At 29.5% G+C, this 21909-nt stretch overlaps 1 protein-coding gene across 1 annotated transcript in view; it reads left to right on the top strand.

Annotated features, from left to right (window-relative positions):
• The window catches only part of LOC101241434 (polycomb complex protein BMI-1), a 37175-nt gene extending 18737 nt beyond the window's left edge, over nucleotides 1-18438 (top strand). Inside the window, exons 5-9 of the mRNA XM_065810469.1 lie at nucleotides 5334-5418; nucleotides 10392-10428; nucleotides 10516-10626; nucleotides 17888-17971; nucleotides 18041-18438. Coding sequence (XP_065666541.1) covers nucleotides 5334-5418; nucleotides 10392-10428; nucleotides 10516-10626; nucleotides 17888-17971; nucleotides 18041-18136 — 413 coding nt within the window. The 3' untranslated portion in view covers nucleotides 18137-18438. The remainder of the gene's footprint in view (nucleotides 1-5333; nucleotides 5419-10391; nucleotides 10429-10515; nucleotides 10627-17887; nucleotides 17972-18040) is intronic.
• Nucleotides 18439-21909: the final 3471 nt, after the last annotated feature.

Genomic DNA, 21909 nt, shown 5'->3' with positions numbered 1-21909 from the left:
GATTTCTTTTTTAGACTCTTTTACAGCCTGTGGTCTGGACAACATACCTTTTATAATCTTGCAGAAGTGTTCCCTGGAGCTGTCGTCTATACTTTTAAAACTTTTTAACAAGTGCTTATCAGAGTCTTCTTGTTCTACTGCTGATTTGTTAACAGTAATAACTGATAGGTTTTATTGTGCATTAGATAGATGTAGAGAGGTTAAGGCTATCGCTCTCGACATTTCTAAAGTCTTTGATAAAGTTTGGGGTGCTGGTCTCCTCCATAAGCTCTCTTCTTACCGTGTGTTAGGTAACATATTTATGATTATTAAATCCTTCCTTACCAATCACAGCATAAAAGTTGTCCTCGATGGGCAGCGCTCTTTATCATTTCCTGCAACTTCAAGGTTTCCGCAAGGTTCTATCCTTGACCTTATATTTTTTTAAATTTACATTAACGATCTCCCAGAAATTCTCACATCTAAGGTAGCACTGTTCACTGATAATACTACCATTTATTGTTATCTTAATAAGAAGCCAACACTCTCAGATTGCTTAAAGGGGGCATTTGAGCTTGAAAAGGATCTCAATTCTGCTTCAGCATGGGGCTCTCAGTGGCTGGAGAACTTTAACTCAGATAAAACTCAAATTTTAAGCTAATCATTGTTGCAATAATCTAGATCTGTACTCGATGAGAGATCTACTCTTTGTCTGGGATTGACACTGTCTTCTGATCTTTCTTGGAAACCATATATCAAGTCCATTCCAAAATTAGCATCTGTTAAGGTTGCATCTCTTTATTGTGCTTGCCACTTTTTTACTCCGGATTCTATTCTTTAAGTTTATAAATCTCGATTCCGTCCTTCTATAGGATACTGTTGCCATATCTGGAGCTGATCTTTGAATGATACCCTTCCTCTTTTAGACAAGGTGCAAAAACACATTTTAAACATAGTTGGACCTGTGCTTGCGGCCAAACTTCAACTATTGTTGAGACTTTAACTATAAATACTATAATACTTTTCTATATATACTATACTGTTGCCATATCTGGAGCTGATCTTTGAATGATACCCTTTCTCTTTTATAATATATTTCTCATAATAATATATTTCTATATATACTATACAGTTGCCATATCTGGAACTGATCTTTGAATGATACCCTTTCTCTTTTATAATATATTTCTCATAATAATATATTTCTATATATCCTATACTGTTGCCATATCTGGAGCTGATCTTTGAATGATACCCTTTCTCTTTTATAATATATCTCTCATAATAATATATTTCTATATATACTATACTGTTGCCATATCTGGAGCTGATTTTTGAATGATACTCTTTCTCTTTTATAATATATTTCTCATAATAATATATTTCTATATATACTATACTGTTGCCATATCTGGAGCTGATCTTTGAATGATACCCTTTCTCTTTTAGACAAGGTGCAAAAACGCATTTTAAACATAGTTGGACCTGCACTTGCAGCCAAACTTAAACTATTGTCACATCATTGTGATGTTGCTTCTCTTTCTCTTTTCTATAAATACTATAATGGGTGCTGCTCTAAAGAGCAAGCGTTTCTTGTGCCATCTACTAAAATTCATTATCCTGCTACTCCACAGTGAGCCATAAAGACCGCCAGGTTCAACTTTTCCCCACCTCTAATTTTTTTTCATATTAAGACAAGTGCTGGTTAGATATGTTATTTTTTTGTATTGGACAAATCTAAAGTCGATCAGAAGTAACATAAAAACTTATTTTTTTACCCTATTTACCCCCCTTCAATTGATCAGTTATCCCCTTTATGATGATATTACCTCCTTTCAAAAAAAAAAAAATTTTTAATTAATTTTTCATTATCCTCCTTAAAAAAATCATTACTTTTTCTTACTAATCTTAAATTAAAGTGATTTAAACTCCTTGTACACTATTATACCAATAGTTAAAAGAAAAAAAATACAATAAATGCAACAAAAATAACTCAACTACTTTTATATTACAATATTTACATTTTATCTAAGCAAAAGGTTGCAACAGCAGATTTCAATCTTTTAGCATAATCTTTATGTTCAATCCTTCGCTTGTATTGAGACCAACTTGGTTTGAAGGCACTATGAACAGCTTCTCCAGTCTGTTCAGCATATGATCCCAAAGAACAACAATTAAACTTTACAAATGGAAGAATATGACAGATAACTATATGGACTTTCCAGGTAACCTGCAGCTCTGTATTTAAATGCATCTTTGCATACTGCTGTAGGTCACAAAATGATACTTTAAACTCTTCAATAACTGAAGAAGCATTGCTGCCTAATTCGTATCCAAAGGTGCACTCTTTAACCTTTTCAAACTTTCTGAGGCAATGAACTATAGGCAATAAATTGTTTGAGATGCTAACACATCTCTCTCTAAAATATCTACTTTTTTCAGATGTTTATTGGAATTGTTCCCATCAAAGCCTATCCCATGATAACCTCGAAGTAAGATATAATGTTCTTCGAGCCAGTTTTTAAAAAGAGGCCAATGATCTAAAAGTAGTCTACCAAGTAATGTCACAATCCCCATAAGAAGATGTAACTCTGGTGGAGGGACTAAGTGATTAACTTCATCTTCAGCATTTTTGTCTAAATAAACGAGTCGAGGACTAATAACATTTTAAAAATCTTTCATCTCTAACCGCTTTGCCCCAATTTCAACAAATAAGTTGTACCAATAATCAAAAGAACCTAACGTTCTTGGAGTACCACTTTCTAGGGAACATTCGCCTTCACACCACAAGCAGGCATATTTACCTGAATGAGAAGACAAACCAAAGATGCTGTTAGCACATTTTAAGTCAAATGCAAGGTGATATGTAACATTATCCAGATTTAATCTACTCAAGATTTTCTGCAAATTTCCATTGTCTTCACAAACATCTTCAACAATAGCAAGAATAAAACACCTTTTAACTCCACTGTCAATGTAAATCTCATTTTTATTAGTTTTATCAAAGACATTTACAATTACTTTCAGAAATCCTTGACCTCCATCTATTGATATACGTATCATACTGGAGAGAGGATCCATTCCTCTTTCAATTAAAATACTAAGAATAAATTCAGAAGTGTCATAGATAAATACTACATGTCTTGTTACAATTTCATCAGTCCAAATAAAGTTCTCTTGTTCTATTTTATATTTAGATTCAATTTCTTCTTGTAATGATGTCATCATACTAATTACATTATTCTCCACAACAGTAGATGATCCCATATTCTTACGGAGACTTAATATCAGTTTTTTTGTTTTATTTTTTGTCAATTCCAAAACAGAAGTTAATTCCATCACTGTTTGAAATGATATCTGATTAAAAAACTTTCTAGAAGATTTATTATCTTTAGTTCCAACAGTTAAAGTTAACGGATTTCCACCTTAAAGATAAAGTATAATTAATTATATGTATCTTTAACCTACCCCTACTCTAAATTTACAATGCAAACATTTTGAAAAAATTGTTAGCAACCAATACAATTGCTTAGTTACAAAAGCCTCATATCTACTGAGTGTTTTATATGTGCATTTAAGTTTTATCTGAACATATAAACCCTTTTTAATTATTTAAAAATGAAAATAAAAACCTAAACACCTGTAGATATTTTTAAGGACTGGCCTCTCTCAATGCCTTCTCGCTCCATTTTGTTTTTTATTATGCCTGAAGCAACTTGCTCACATGACGTGGGATCAAGAGTTTCTGCCAAATTAATTAAATTCAAAACAGCCTGACTAAAACAACAGTTGTTATGACATCCTGAAGAATAAAATTTACTCTTAAAATAATATACGCCTAAAGGCTTTTTATTGAAGTTTATAAATGAATATTTGATAACTTTTAATTTACTTATCAAGTAACTTATAAATTTTTAACCTCTTGCAAGGAGAGTAAAGCAGCAGCTGCACATATTTTTTTTCAGAGATTCAACATCTTTTGTATTAACATGAGATGATTGTATAATATCGCTAAGCTCAGTACTACGTCTAATTCTTGGTCTGTCAACCTAATTCAAAATAGCATTTAATAAAAAATCTTTATATGTATTAATCATTTAACTGAAATAAGTTTAAAGTCATATACCTGAGAAACTTTACTTATCCAGTTTGAAAGATAAGTGTTTGATCCCTTTTCCAGCAAAAAGATGTTTCTTCTACAACTTGAACAAACTACATCCGGACAGACATTAAACTCTACATTGTACTCAGGCCAAATTAACTCCTTGATTTTATTTGCTACAGATGGTTGTACTTTTACTAAAGATTTTGAATATTTACCTTTTTTTTCCAAACAGTCTGCACAAACAGACTGTTTTAAATCAGCCATCTTTACCATATTTTTTTACTTGAATCATTTCAAAACTATTAAAGAAAAAGAAGCCGAGAATGGCGGATTGCATTATTTTTAAGACTAAATTTTTAGGTTTTTCTAATTTTTAATACTTAAAATACTAACTCTTCTGATCGACTTTAGATTTGTTCTGCACTTGAAAAAGACTTACACTAACTGCATTTACTTTTAAAAAAAAAAAAATTAGAGGTGGGGAAAAGTTGAACCTGACGGTCTTTATGGCTCACAGTGACTCATCATTCAATTAATTTTCATTATTTTACTGTGACTGTTCCTAAGTGATCCAAAAATTCTTATTCGTCAAGTTTTTTTCCTTAAACATCAGTTTTTTGGAATTTGCTCCCTTCATCTTGTTTTCCTGATTTATATTATTTGCAATCTTTTAAGTCGTCTGTTAATCGTTATCTTGCTTTATAAACTTCATCTTTTCTCTTCCAGTAACTCCCAACTCTAGTAGTGGTTGCTTGCAGACTTGTAGGTAGTGAAGATGTTTAAAAAAAAATTTAAGTTCTTGTAAGCATTCTATTTTTAATTAAAATAAGTTTTTGATAGCTAATTAAAATTTTAATCATAAATTCTTTTTATTAGTCACCAAACTTAAAACCACTGTAAAAATAACTGTGGATTTAAATTTGGCAACCAAGTATAATGACTTTGTTTTTTTAGTGCTTTTTCAATTAAAAGAATATGTTTATAGTACTTAGTAATATTTTTAATAAATCTTTACAAAGTTTTATAATTTTATATTGTTTGTTTAATTAATAAGCAATTATAATTCAATTATAACTTAATTTATAGGCAGATATAATTAATTAGTAAGTAACTCTATCTCAAGCAGACATTCTTTTTATAAGCATGTAGTTGCACAGCAAGCTGGCTTTTCATATATAAGTTTGTAGTTTTTTATCAAGCTGATTTTCTATATATAAGCATGTAATTTTACATCAAGCGACTTATTTAGAAAATTTGGACAAACCTGGTTCATTTGAATTTACAAAAGATTTGTTCAATGAATCTCGCATACTTGTTACTTTGAAATATTTTAGGTAGGTTGTTTTTGTTAATTAAAAAATGCATAATAAATATAAGTTACTTTGTAAAGTATTTTTTAAGGAATGTTATTAAACAAGATCACACAAATTTAAAAAGCTTTAAAAAATTAAACAAATTTTAAAGGCTTTAAATTTTACAACAGCCACAATTTATTTTTGTTCAGGTTTATATTCAAGGATGATTAAAAAATACCTAAATTGTGCTTCACATATTCAACACATGTTAGCAGGGGGATAGTTTTAGTATAGATAAGGAGGCCAGTCATTTTTTTGCAATGTCTACCAATACAGATTTTGTGGTAGTGTTTAGTGGAAGTACATAGCTAAAAATTGTTATCTAATTTTTCTTTGGAGTGCTGAATCCAATGATATAGAAAAGATAATTTAATTTATAATATTTTGATGGACATTTTCTAATTTTGAAATAGTCAAGACAATTTTTCTGTTTCATTACCATTTTGTGCTTTCGCTGACTCTTGGGAGTTATCTTATGGATCCAAAATATTTTTTAAATGAAAGAGGAGATATTAGGCCATTTTAATATAAAATATGGTTTTTGGTCTTTTAATAAGATTGATACAAATTTTTTGTTACGTTACCATGGGTTACAATTTCATTTTTCTTGAATTTGTCCAACGATCACATGTTAAAAGTATTTTTTAGTGAAAGATGACAATTTTAATATAAATAACAATAAAGGTCTTCTAAAAGGTTGTGTTAAAAAAGAAAAAAAATTGAAATGATGATGACATAAAAACATGATCCTAACTATTGACTTTAGACAGCATTCATTTAAATTTATACTTCAGCAGACAGTATTTGATCTGTTGTTGAACTATGTAAGCTAGCTGTTGTAAAAAAGTTTAGGCAGCTTTTATGCTGCAAAAACTGTTGGATTAACAAATATTGCTTTTTATTTTTACTATGCAGACAATTATTTCAATGGTTTATAGTTTTAAAGCTTATAACACTTTCTTAAGAAAAGACAGAAATTTCAAAATTTATAGTTTCTGTCTTCTCGTAGAAGCTTCAACTTTTTTATTTTATACATTTAATAAGGAAGTGTAGATTTCACCCTTGATTCGACTTTCCTTTGAAACTTCAATGTTGTTCAGTGACATCCCAAACAATTGCAAGTTTCTTAATTTTTTTTATTTTTATCTATTTAAGTAAAGGTTTTTTAGAAATTTTTGGTTAATAAACTTTCAGAGGAAATGCTTTTAGTTTCACACAAAATACTGTAGAGAAATGATTTAACTACAGCATAGTCATGTTCAATAAATATTATCTTGTTCTGCTCTAATTCTTTATATAATGCTAATTTATATCTAATAATGGTAATTTATATCTGAATTGCAAACAAAGCTTTTCATTTCGTACTACAAGTTTGTCTTTGTACTTTGCTATATCCAAGTTGATTTCACAAACACTGTATAATAAAATAAATTTTGTATAAATTATGAATTTAATAAAACATTCAGCTTTTATAAATAAACTTGATAAAATAATTTTTATTAAGTTTGTTTATAAAAGCTGAATGTTGTCTGGTTTTTAATTCTGCAATTTTAGTGCTAAATTAAGATTTATAGCTAAAATAAAGTTTGACTGCAATGAACACTTGTTATTGTAATTAGTAATTATTGTAACTTTCAAAATTCAAATTTTAGAAATAAAAGTCGTGACTGCTATAAATATCTTTTTAGCTCTGTCTATTAATTGGATTATGGGTATTAAGTAAATTTTAGCATCGTGTTAAATAAATTTTTAAATTTTTAACATTCTGCAACATTTATTTACAACATTTAAAAGCAAATTTAAAAACAAAAAAAAAAGACTTGGAATTTTAAACATTGTTATACTTTGTATAATATTAGGATAGCCTAGCATCAAAAGACCATCAAAAATTTCAAATTCAGTTATTTTCACTACATTTTTTAAATTCAGCACCCTTAAGAATGGCCAGGTACTAATTTTCAGTCAATTTTTTCTACTATAACTTAAATTTTTCATAAACAGGTGCCATAACAAACACCATGATAACAGCAAAAAAATTTAGGCCAAGCTTAAATTGTTCAGAGTTAAAAACTCTTTTTGGATTTTTTTCTTTTTCTTTTGGTACCACTGGTTAGAATTTAAAAAAATTTGAGGTAGGGATGAAAAATGATGCGAGGCTGGGGATGAAATATAAACCATATATATATATATATATATATATATATATATATATATATATATATATATATATATATATATATATATATATATATATATATATATATATATTTATATATATATATATATATATATATATATATATATATATATATATATATATATATATATATATATATATATATATATATATTATAGTATACAATTTATATATTTTAAAGTAGTATATAATTAATAACTCATTATGGCAGCATTTCATACTCGCAGTAATACTGACAACTTAACATTTGGGCATGGATCTTAATTTCCAACAGCAATGATACTTACAAAAGAGATGTAAAATATTGCTTTTATGTACACAGAAATGAAGATGCTAAAAGCAACGTGTCAAGTTCTGCTCATGAATGTTATCGATTAGTTATTAGAGAAATTGAAAATAAATGGTATAAATTTAGTTTTCCAACAATTGAAACAGAAGGAATTTTCTCAAAATTATGTAGAATAATGGAAAAAGCATCCAATTTAAATAAAATTTCTAGACTTAGAAGAAATCATAATTTTTATGCTAAATTAAAAGCTTTTAACAAAATGTTTGATATATATTCATGCAGTTGTTATGATGCAGGAGTAGTTAGAGAGAACTTTAAAAGTGTACTTTAAAAGTGTTAATGAAAGAATGGGATGCGTTTGTTGGACAAAAGCAACGCAAAAATCAACTTGGACCACTTGATCATACTTACTTTAAAAAAGTGAAACATGAAAAAATAAATTTGAAACAAGGCAACAGCAGTTAAATAAAAGTAAAAATGTTGAGTAAGAGATGGATCGACCCTAATTGCTGATGATAATTTGTATGAATCTGAGGAAAGTATTGAATTAGATTCATCTAACGATGAAAATGATAAACTTTATGAACATTTCTTAAACAAATGTAATCAAAATATAATTTTTCATGATGAACTGGGAGGTTGATTATCGTGTCAGTTGCAGAGCAACTTCTGCTATTGTTAATGCTGCTCTAAAAGACATGGGAATACTAAATGAATCAAATATGTTTGATAAGAAAAAAGCAGAACGAGAAAGACTTTGTGTCTGATAAAAAAATGTAATCGGGAGAAAATTTGAAATTACAATGTATTGGTTTTGATGGAAGAAAAGACAATGCAATAACAGCTACAGGAACAGTTAAATAAGAACATATTACAATAGTTAGTGAACCAAACAGCAGCTATATAGATCATCTAACACCTGATAATGGAACTTCTCGCTGCAATGCTGATGAAATTCTCCATTTAATATTTGAAACTGACAGTGGTGGTTCTTTAATTGCTATCTTATGTGATGCAACTGTAGTAAACACTGGTAAGTTTGGAGAAGTGATAAAACTAATAGAAACAGAACTTGATAGACTAATCCAGTGGCTCATTTGTCAACTCCATTTAAATGAACTTCCATTTAAAAATGTGTTTGAGTTAATTGATGGAAAAACTTCTTGGTCAGCATCATTTAAAGGAGATTTTGGTAAAAAAATAACAGAAGACTAAACTAATTTAGCAGTAGTTCCTTTCGAAAAAAAAGGGGTTTTTCATATACCTTCTGATAACATCCTTAGTACATTAATCTCAGATCAAAAATGCTTTCACAGTATCTGTTTATCTATTCAATCAGGAGAGGTTGCAAATAAAATATCTAAAAGTTCTTCTGGAAACATTCATCATGCTTTGTGGCTCACAAAAGCAAATTGTGTTCTACGTTTATATATTTCTACATTAATGGCGATAAAAAAACTTGTTGAATTGGATACAATCATTATGCAATACTATGCACCAGGATGGTTCTATATTAAATCACATTGTTTGGCAATAGATGGCACTTAAAATTTATGGTATCTGGCTCAGTTAATAAGAAATGCAGTTATTGATGTAAAATACTAGGAGGTAATGGAGTAAATTTTAAAACAAAACTCATATTTTGCTAACACTAAGAATATATTATTGGCAATGGTAAATGATGAAAGAAAAGAAGTTAGAACTGCAGCCATATAAAATGTCACGAATGCAATAGACATTTTAAACTTCCTGTAACACTAAATCTTAGAGGCAATGATTACAGTGAGTTAGTAAACTGGGACATTGAGGAAGTTAATTCACCACCTTTACTTAATGTCTTTTTAAATAAAAATATTTTAAAGGCCAATGACAGTCCATTAAGTATTCCAAAATATCCTTGTCATAGTCAAAATATGGAAAGAATTGTTGGAATAGTCACAAAGGCATCAGAAATTAGATATGGCTATGAATCATAAATTTGTAATAAACTTATTAGAATCTAGGAAAAAAATGCATAAGTTTTTTAGGGTTAGCCACCATAAGGTTCACACACAAAATCTGGTTTTATGTGCGACCCCTACGGTGGCTAGCACAGACCTCAAAATTGCTATACACTCTTTATATATGTAGGAACCCTACACAATATGCTACTATGTATGTATGTATGTATATATATATATATATATACATACGTACATACATACATACATACATACATACATACATACATACATACATACATACATACATACATACATACATACATACATGCATACATACATACATACATACATACATACATACATACATACATACATACATACATACATATATATATATATATATATATATATATATATATATATATATATATATATATATATAGTTTTTAACTTGTTATTGGTTTATTTTTATGTTAAATACATAATTACTAAGTATTTAAGGTTCTATTCAAATTACTTTTAGAGGTACTTCTCGAATAGAGCGGATCAAAACAGAATCTGTAAGATATTATTATATTAGTTTTTGATTTGTTTAAAAGTTTTTTTAAACAAATCATTGAAATATAGTCTTTTAATTTTATTTACAGGTGCTTCAAATGTTTCCTACACGATATCTATGTTGCAAGCCTAATATGCCTGTTAAAGTACTTAAAAAGTTTGTCCAATACAAATTTGATATCTCTTCAGAAACATTTCAGGTTTATACAATATATGTGTGTGTGTATGTGTATATACATATATATATATATATATATATATATATATATATATATATATATATATATATATATATATTTATATATATATATATATATATGTATATTTATATATATATATATATGTATATATATATATGTATATATATATAAATATATGTATATATATATATATATATATATATATATATATATATATATATAAATGCATTTTAGTATCAGTTATTTATAAGTTCAAAGAATGTTTAGTTTGAAATAAGAATAGGAAAAATAGGGATAAAAGAGTTAATCTCTAATGTTTTAACATGACAAAATTCCAAAAGGAATTAGACTTAAAACTAAACTTCATAGGTATAAATTTTAAGATAATATATATTTAAGATACTAATACTTTATAAAGTCAGGTCATGTTATCCTGCTACTGGTAACATGTAACCCAGTACAATCTGCTTCATGTCCTGCTGCCTTGTAGGATACGCCTTTTTAGGCAAAGGCTAGGAGATACCAACTCCGACTTAAAACACCCCCTGCCTTGGGGCTCTTGCTTGTATAAAAGCTAGAAATGGTGTGTTGATAAAACTACTCATCTTGGGCAGACGTTAAATACATCCAGCTACTGTCTTGTAGAAGGCCTCTTAGGCAAAGACTTAAGGGGTAACCAGATTCTATCTGTTGACCAGCCTCGCACCCCTTCTTTATTTATTAGGCTGGCGCAGATGTATTTTTAATACATTTTTTCCAGTTTAGGATGTTGAATGCTGGATCTTCTTGACTCAATGCATGGGTTTTGCTTGTGTCTCTGTTTTTATGACTAGGCAACTCATTCTATTATCTCCTAATGAGGGTACAGCTCTAAAACTCAGTTTTATGGTTCTGAGGCCGGCTGGTAGTCAGGTTTCTTGAACTCTGTGGTAACTCTCAGAGAGAGTTACCACAGAGTTCAGAGTGCTTGGGCTATTAAACAGTGTTTTGAGTACTATCTATGCTTTGAGTCAAGTTCTTCAACAAATTTAAAAATGAATAAAGTACCAAAAACTATAAAACACAAAAAAACCATCATCATCAACAAATTCTCTAAACCTATCATTCACTAATATTCGTGGTCTTTGAAGTAAATTTTCTTTTCTTATCTCTTGCAAAGTTCACCAGACCTACTTGCTCTTTGTGAGACTAATTTGAGTTCAGCTGTATGATCTTGCGATCTTGGTGTTGATGGTTATCTTCCATTAATTCCTAAAGACTCCAATAGTCACATGCTTGGCCTGGGCATTTACATTTTTAAGAATTCACCCGTTTGTCTTGAAACTAGGTTTGAATCCACAGAGTATTCTTTCCTGTGCTTTTGTTTAGTACCACTTCACTCTATCATCTTTCTCTTTGTTCTATATCACTCTCCTTCATCTCAAGACTGCACTATTTTTGATGTTATTTCTGATCATATTGACCAAGCCCTCTCTCTTTATCCATCAGCTAATATTATTGTTGTTGGTGACTTTAATGCTCATCACACTGAATGGCTTGGCTCTAGAATCAGTGACTCTGCAGGCGTTAAGCTCCACAACTTTTGCTTTTCTCAATCTCTAACTCACATTGTCAACTTTCCAACTCGCTTTCCAGACAACTCGAATCATTTACCTTCTCTACTCGACTTGTGTCTCGTTTCTGATCCTAGTCAGTGCTCATATTCACCCTTAAGTGCTTCTGATCACAGTTTGATCTCTCTAAAACTAATATCTCATTCTTCTTCATCACCTGAATCCCCCTATCATGGTACCTCTTACAACTACCCTAAAGCTGACTGAGACTCTTTCCGTGATTTTCTTCCTTGGATAGAAATCTTCCTGTTGACAAATGTGCTTCTTACATAACTTTGTGGATTCAGGCTGGCATGGAATCTTTTGTTCCCCCTCAACGATTCCAGGTGAAACCTCACTCTTCTCCATGGTTTTCCTCACATTGTGCTGCTGCGATTGCCAATAGAAACCATTACTTCCATATCCAGGAAACTGACATCTGTTTATTACTGCTAGTAACCATTGTAAAAAGTTTTTGTCCAACGCCAAAGCCCACTATTCTCAAGTCATGAAATCTTGTATTTCATCACAAAAATTAGGCTCTCGTGACTTCTGGAGAATCTTTAATAGTATTAATAATAAGGGCAAATCTTTAATTCCACCTCTCTTGTATGGTTCAGACTTTGTCACCTCACCTAAAAACAAAGCTGAATTGTTTGCTAAGAACTTTTCATCAATATCATCTCTTGATTCCACTAGTTGCGTTCTACCTGATATTGCCAACAAACAGGTTGATCCATTGCTTGACATTCATATCACTCCAGCTTCTGTATCTAAAGTGATTTCCTGCTTAGACTTTTCTACAGCTTGTGGCCTGGACAACATACCTGTTTTTGTCTTGCAGATGTGTTCTCCAGAGCTGTCGTCTATACTCTCAAAACTATTCAACAAGTACTTACCAGAGTCTTGTTTTCCAGCCTGCTGGAAAGTGGCATGTTTTATCCCTATTTTTAAAGTTCTGGAGAGCGATCTGATTTGTCTAACTACCGTCCCATTAGTGTTCTTACTATCATAAGCAAGGTAATTGAATCTTTAATTGACAAACACTTAATCTCTTATCTTAAATCTAACAACTTACTTTCTGACCATTAATATGGATTTTGATCTTCTCGTTCTGCAGCTGGTTTGCTAACAGTAATAACTGATAGGTTTTATTGTGCATTAGATAAAGGTGGAGAGGTTAAGGACATCACTCTTGACATTTCAAAAGCTTTTGATAAAATTTGGTATGCTAGTCTTCTCCATAAGCTTTCTTCTTACGGTGTATTTGGCAACATCTTTAAGATTATTGAATCCTTACTTTCCAATCGTAGTATAAAAGTTTTCCTTGATGGACAGCACTCTTTTTCATATCCTATAACTTCAGGTGTTCCTCAACATTCAATCCTTGGCCCTATACTCTTTTTAAATTATATTAACTATCTTCCAGATATTCTCACATCCAAAGTGGCATTGTTCTGTGATGATACTACCATTTATTCTTGTCATGATAAGAAGCCAACACTCAGATTGCTTGGAGGGGACATTTAAGCTCGAAAAGGATCTTACTTCTGCTACAGCATGGGGCTCATAGTAACTGGTGAACCTTAATTCAGACAAAACTCAATTTTTTTCAGCCAATCGTTATCGCAATAATTTAGATCTTCCTATATTTATGAACAGCAATGTACTCGATGAGTCATCTACCCTTCATCTTCTAGGATTAACTCTTACTTCCGATCTTTCTTGGAAACCATATATCAAATCAGTTGCAAAATTAGCATCTGCTAAGGTTGCATCTCTTTATCGAGCTCGACTCTTTAATTTGGATTCTATTCTCTATCTCTATAAATCTCAAATCAGGTCTTGTATGGAATACTGTTGCCATATCTGGATCGGATCTTCTAATGATGCCCTTTCTCTTTTGGACAGAGTGCAGAAACGCATTGTAAACATAGTTGGACCTGCTCTTGCAGCCAACCTCCAACCATTATCACATCGTTGTAGTGTTGCTTTTCTTTCTCTTATCTACAAATACTGTAATGGGTACTAAATTTAGTAGATAGCGCAAGAGACGCTAGCTCTAAAGAGCTAGCGTCTCTTGCGCTATCTACTAAAATTTATTCTTGTGTTATTCATCATTCAATTAAGTCTCATCCTTTTTCTGTGACTGTTCCTAAGTGCTCCAAAAACTCTTATTTGTCTAGTTTTTTTCCTCAAAACATTAGTTTTTTGGAATTCGCTTCCTTCATATTGCTTTCCTGATTCATATAATTTGCAATCCTTTAAGTTGTCTGTCAATCGTTATCTTGCTCTACAATCTTCATCTTTTCTCTTCCAGTACCTTCCAACTTTAATTAGTGGTTGCTTGCAGCCTTATTGGAAGCAAAGATGTTTTAAAAAAAAAAAAAAAAAAAATTTAATAAAGTATTATATTTTTACTAATATGTTATTGATAATACTTTGAATTTTTTTAAATATTTTCATATTTAGTAGAAAAAATTTTGTAGTTTTTCTGTAAAAATTGATTTGGTTTTTTTAAATTTTTGACAACATAAATTTTAACTTAATAACTTTTTGATGTCAAAGTTTATGAAAGCTGCTAGTCAAGCTTGACCTTTTTAAACTATTTTTTATAACTTTTTTTTTAAAATGCTCCATAGCATTAGAGGGAACAGTGAGACCTTAAGAGTGTGACATTAGAGAAGACAGTGAGAGCCTAACCTTTTTTTGTTTTTTTTTATATGATGCCTATAGTACTTGTAAACAATTGTAAACATTTCTTATTGTGATAATACATTGCAATATATCAATCATTTTTTATTGCTAGATTAGTGTGCTATCATTGTCATTTACAACTAACATAATAAAGAACCAACATGACTACATGACAAAAAAACTTTTTATAAAAGTTCTATGTTAAGTTTCATGAAAACTCTAAAATTTAGACTAGTGCAACTAGGCAAATATCATTATACTTTTTAGGAATTATTCTAATAAACAATTATATATGATTATTATAACTTACAGCTGCTTTTAAACAAATGATCAAAATTAATATTTTTATATAGCAAGAACAAATATGACTATTTCGTTCTTATTTCACCAGGAATTGTTGAGATGTCAAATGTAGTCATTCATAGTTTTATACAATTTCTTTGAAATCTTTTTGATTACCATATACTTAACCATTATAAGAAGAGACCTCACAAGGTCTCACAAGGTCAAGTTTGACCCTGATGCTAATTTTGTGTTCTTTAAGTATTTATTTTGTACCATATTTTATGATTTTGCATTGCAATATATCAATCATTAGGACTCTCACTGCAAGGTTAGTGTGCAATCGTTGCAATTTAAAACTAACGTAATAGTTTTAAATTGCAATTGTTTTAACATGACAGCAAAAATTTTTCATAAGAATTGTGCGTTGAGTTTGTAGTATTCTGTTTATTTTATCTTACACTCAAGTATAAGATAAATATATTCAACTATCTTATACATTCAAGTCTTTCTTTTTGGTTACAGATTTGCATAGAACATTTTCTCCCTTTCCGTTTTTGTACAGCTGACCAGATTTTCTTAGCTGCTAGCTTACATTCTGTGTCCAGGTTTTAGGTGCTGACTTTCGTTTCCTAGTTTTACTTCCAGGCGGGGGCAGATGACAAGCTGGTTGTATAATCATGATAGCCAAGAACAGTCAATTTATTAATTTATATATATATATAAATATATATATATATATATAAATATATATATATATATATATATATATATATATATATATATATATATATATATATATATATATATATATATATATATATATATATTGTTATACATATATATACAGTATTAAACAAAACATTTGCAACCAACATCGAACAATGCTAAAAAGTGTTGCTAATTTTACATATCTTAAAAACAAAACGAACTATACTACCACAGCAAACAGTTCAAGAGTCTGGAGTCATAGCATGCCATGACATGAGCAATCAGCTGACAGGTGACAGCACACAGGCAGAATTTCGTTGACAAGTGCCATTTTGCAGCGGACAAAACAAGTGCAACTTTTTTGGTTTGTTTAATTTTGTGTTAATGTCATGGAAGTTTTTTATTAATTAAAGGAAGTATCCAGAAGTTTCCAGAAGTATCCAGAAGCTTCCAGAAGTTTCCAGAAGAAGCATCTGGAAGCATCCAGTAGCATCCAGAAATATCCAGAAACATTCAGAAGTATCCAGACGCATCCAGAAGCTTCCAGAAGCATCAAAAAGAACCATCTAGAATCTTCCAGAACAGGTTCACACAGGTTCATTTTACTATATAAGAGACATGTAAATCGACATGTAATTCAGTCAGTATATGGAAGTCAATCAGTCAGTATTATCAAGACAGTTTATCGAAGTGAGTTTTATCAAAGTGTTTTATCGAAGAACATCAATACAAGAAGTGAAATACAACAAGTGTTTCATTACATCAGTACAGTCCACATCCAACCAAGACGTTGTGTTCCACAGAGCATTATTGTATCATCACAAGGTAAATGTAACACGGTAAGCCTTGAGAAGATTATTTATTTTTATTATTTTTATGACTTCAAGTGCAAAAATGGCTCTCGACAGCCTTGGATTGGAACTAAGAAAGAAAATTATTGGCAATTACATAAGTGGAATGTCAAAAAAAGTATTTGTGATAAATTTCGTGTGAAAAAATGGACCGTATCAAGACTATGTTCCAAATATCATTTTACGGGGAAGTTGGCAGCAGATAACAAAGGTGGAAGACCGCTGCCATAAGACTACTTACTGCCATAAGACCGTGAAGCATGGTGGAGGCAATGTAATGGTCTGGGGGTGTTTTTCTGCTAACGGTCTAGGTCCAATACATCATAACGATGGAATAATGGACCGTTTCATGAATAAAAGTATCCTGAAAGATGTTATGTTACCTCATGCTAAATGGAATATGCCAATAAAATGGGTTTTTCAGCAAGACAACGATCCAAAACACACTGCACAAGTAGTCAAACAGTGGTTTCAAGACAACCACCTATCAGTGATGGATTGGCCGCCTCAATCTCCGGATCTCAACCCTATCGAGAACCTGTGGGAGATTGTCAACCGCAGAATTAATCATGAAGGTGTTCGTAATAAGGATCAACTGTTTGAACAAATCCAATAGGCCTTGGCAGCGATTCCACAAAGTTTCATTGATCACCTGATCGAATCTATGCCTCGAAGATGCAAGGCTGTGATCGACAACAAAGGATTCGCCACGAAATATTGATAGCAAAATAGAGCTTGGTCAACATTTTGTCGAGTTGCACTTGTTTTGTCCAGAAAGAAATCAACTTTTTTTAATACTTTTGAATAATTTATTAATTTTCGTGTACAAATAATGAACTTTGTGATGAATAAAACTTGAAGAACTTTGTCTCTAAACAGTTACATCCGATACTGTATATATATATATATATATATATATATATATATATATATATATATATATATATATATATATATATATATATATATATATATATATATACACTAAAACAAACTTGATGATTTAATAAATGTTGTAAAATTTTGTCTTTAAAAATAATTCCGTTGTAAAAAAAAAATGTTTAACTAAAGTTAAACTTTTTTTTTTTACAACGGAATTATTCTAAAATAAGTTTCAAAACTGTTTAGATAGACTTGTGGCGTGGCGATGAAACATTGATGGATAATCTTACACTGAAACAAATAGTACAAATATATGGTTTGTACAGAGAGGTAATTATTTTAATGTGTTTTAAGGTAAACTGTTTATAATTACTTAAACATTCTTTATGTTTTTACTAGAGAAAACCATTAGAACTGCATTTCAGTGTTTATCCTAATTCAAGTGACAATAAAGAAACAGACGGTACTCAAAATGACGAGAATGTGGCGTCATAGAGAGGATGTGTCGGCAAAATGAGAATGTGGCGTTATAGTGAGAATGCCCCGTCAAAGACAGATAAGATATTAAAATTTGGTGATTTAAAAAATGTCAACAACGTCCGAATATTAGTTACAATTTGGTTTTTTAAAAAGAGAAACGTCAACATCATATGAACATTTTTTGCCATGATTAACGTATTTATTTCAAAATTATTATATAGAATAATTTAATGACTGAAATTATATCTTAATATCATCTTGTATTTTGTAGTTTCAAAATTTTTCATAATTGAAATTATAAAGTATTTCGTAGCAAATTTAAATAATTTTTTTTGACTTGCTTAAGTGCGATTATAAATATTAATTTTTGGTGTGCTAGAAATGATATATGTGTTTTTAAAAGTATACCACAAGTTAGTTGGTCTGACACATTTATTATTTTTAGACTAACAAAGTGTTATAGTTAGTTGTGGCACCATAGCATTGGTATATAATTGGCTGTTCATTGGTTAGCATGAAGATCTGACTCTTGGATCTTTTAGTCCTGTTACGGGACAAGGATAAAATTTACCATCAGCAAGGCAGCAGACTACTACTATTTACTTTGGGAGTTACTAAGAAATCAAGAGGATAGTTAAAAAGAAAATAAATCGTTCAACTGATAAATTATAAAGTTGTAATTTAAACAAACCAGGAAAACATAAAAAAGAAAACTCCAAACATTAATTAGAAACTCCAAAGACTCAAGCTTTTCTATTAGACTACTACTACATGTAAGTCTATGTAAACATGCAAAACTCAGTAAGAGCGATACTATTAGGGTGGTTTAGATTAAGGTGAAAATTTTTTTCTAACTAGAGTGGAGGCTTATAAGGAGCGCAGACCCTTGTTTTATATATAAAAAAAATTAAAAACATTTTAAGGGTTGCACGCGGCCAAAAAATACTTTTTTTTTTTTTTTAACCCTTTTTTGACATTTTTCGACCCCATTAGCGCTACCCTTAAACATTATCGAATTAATTTTTTTTTTAATATATTTATTCTCACTTTGGCTAATATTGAAAAAGAATTAGGCACTCTTTGTATACATTTTTTTCTCAACACAGAAAAAGTTATAAGTCCCTATTTCTATAATCTTTTTTATAACAAAACCCACTTAAATCAAATTATAAATAAGCTATTAAAATATGCTATATTATTTTGAATATCAAAGTTAGTAAAGTATCTGAAGTAAGATAGATTAACTCTCCCATATTAATATACCTTTCTTTCAATTTGCAGGTAGATGAGTGAGAAAAATTAACGCAACATTAGTCATTAAATTATTAACAAGTCATTGTTTTAAAATGCTATTAGTTGCGTTTGATGTTAAATCTGTTTTTTTGTTCCTTATTTACTTCTTTTGTAAACATGGTTAAGCAAGAACAAATCCTGTCTTCTCTTATCTGTGGTTAATTTTCCAATCAGTTTTTTTACTGGTTTAATGGCCCTCTCTTATGAGTCATTAACCACATCAAGGGATTTTATAACAATTTCAATCCCAAAATTAAAATCGTTTAACTTCCCAAACTGTGAAGAAATCTTAAGCCACTGCAACTCACTCTTTTCATGTCTAATCTTATCACAGAGAACAAAGAGATGAAGGCTGATCTAGTGCAAAATCTAGAGTGACTATCCTAAGTTGAAATGAAGGCTGATCTAGTGCAAAATCTAAAGTGACTATCCTAAGTTCACAAGGGGTTACTTATTATAGATTGTAGTTATAAATGGGTTATAAAAAGAAGCAACATTGCAAAACGGTTACATTATTTTTTTGATAAAATTTATATTGTTATAAAAATTTTGCTGAAAAATATAAAATTCATATTGTTATAAAAGTTTTACTTTTTTTTGAAAGACTTTTTTTTCACATTCTGTAAGATAAATTTCTTTTTTTTTTTCTTTCAAAAACAAGGTTTAGGAAAAATGAACTCCTTAATGTTTAAAATGAATTGCTTCAGTTTATAATTTTTTTTTTTTTTTTGATTTTTGCGGTACAGATTTGTATCTGATACTGATTCCATGGTTGCATGCAATGTAATACTGATTGCAAATCGCAGTGTTGCTAAAGATATTTATAATAGTTTATATTAAATTTGAGAATAAATATTATTATATATTTTTATTTAAAATAAATAATAGTATTTCGTGAGTAATGATGTTACATGATTGTTAAGTCTTAGATTTTTTTTTTTTTTTTTGGCAAATTGATACATAATTGTGTTTCTGACATTTAAAAAATTTTATTTTTAATTTAGTAGTTAATTTCGTAATTAAACTAATATTCTCTTTTTTGTTCTATTTACAAAAAAATAGTTGTTCAAAACAATCTAAGAAATAATTTTCTGGATAAATGAAATAATGGTGATAACTGAAGTTAATATATTTCTATTTTATTTTAGGACACTGATCAAGCATTGATTATTAACGATATTTTACATCGCGTCATATTGTTTTGCACGATACGCTTCAAAAAATTTTTTGCGATGAATGCACGACGAAAACAATTTGTTTTTAAATAATATTAGTTGAGCACTTTTTCAAAAGTTTATAAAAATAATTCTGCTTAAGTGTAAAACTCATTATGTTATATACTATCGAAGTATCGAGAAGTAATTATAATATGAATTAAAAGAACAAAAGGCTAAAATGTTAAAGTATTTTATTTAATTTAATGTTAAAATATTTCTTTTTTATCTATACAAAGCTACATATGATGTAATAGGGTTTCTTTCAATACAATTCCAACTTAATAATAGTTATGATAATTATGATAAGGATAATTATGATTTATCTATTTTGTAAGTTTTATATATATTTTTAATAGTAAAATGGTAAAAATTAAAAACAAGACAATGAGGAATCAATGATGAGCCAAATGCGGTTAAACAGTTACTACAACCCAGAGACAAATTACTAATCATATAGCTTCGTAGCAACTACTAATTTCTTCAAAGTTAAACTAACTTTAACAACTCATCTTATCATTACTTATGTATCTATATATATGTATCACATATATATGTATCTATATATATATGTATCACATATATATGTATCTATATATATATATATGTATCACATATATATGTATCTATATATATATATGTATCTATATATATATGTATCACATATATATGTATCTATATATATGTATCACATATATATAGACTTGTTGTTTTTTTGATTTAATAACAAAATCATTTATAGCATTATATTACCCTAATAATGTGCATAATTTTGAATGGTGAGCGTTGATCACACAAAAAGTATGCCTCTCACCAAAAAGTTAACTTTTAAAAAAAAATTATTTTATTTTAGTTCTCGTCAATTTTCAAGACTTAACACGAAAATTTTAATATGAAAACAGAGAGAAGTTTGATTTTTTACATTTTTATTTTAAATTTTTTACATAAAAGATAGTAAAAAAAAATTTACTAGTTTATTTTGTTGCAAAACATTTTTTGAATTACCATTAAATAAAACATTTCTAAAAATGTATTATCGCAGATTTATTATGTCAAGGGTGAGTGGATCCTAGCCATTACAATTCTAATTAGTCTTATTACGGATTTATGAATAATAACGGCCTTGTTTATTGTTACTTTTGATGCGAGGCTGTAAAAGAATGGACAGAAACGCTGATGCGTTTCTTCAAAATGTCAAAATGTGCTGCTGAAAACGTCAAAAGTTATACTAAAAAAATCATAATTTTTACGGTTTAAAAGTTGTTAAAAACTTTTCAACTA

The sequence above is a fragment of the Hydra vulgaris genome, chromosome 11 (genome assembly GCF_038396675.1).
Source record: "Hydra vulgaris chromosome 11, alternate assembly HydraT2T_AEP".
NCBI lineage: Eukaryota > Metazoa > Cnidaria > Hydrozoa > Anthoathecata > Hydridae > Hydra > Hydra vulgaris.
The sequence above is the reverse complement of the archived record's forward strand: the minus strand, read 5'-3'. Positions and strand labels throughout refer to the sequence as shown.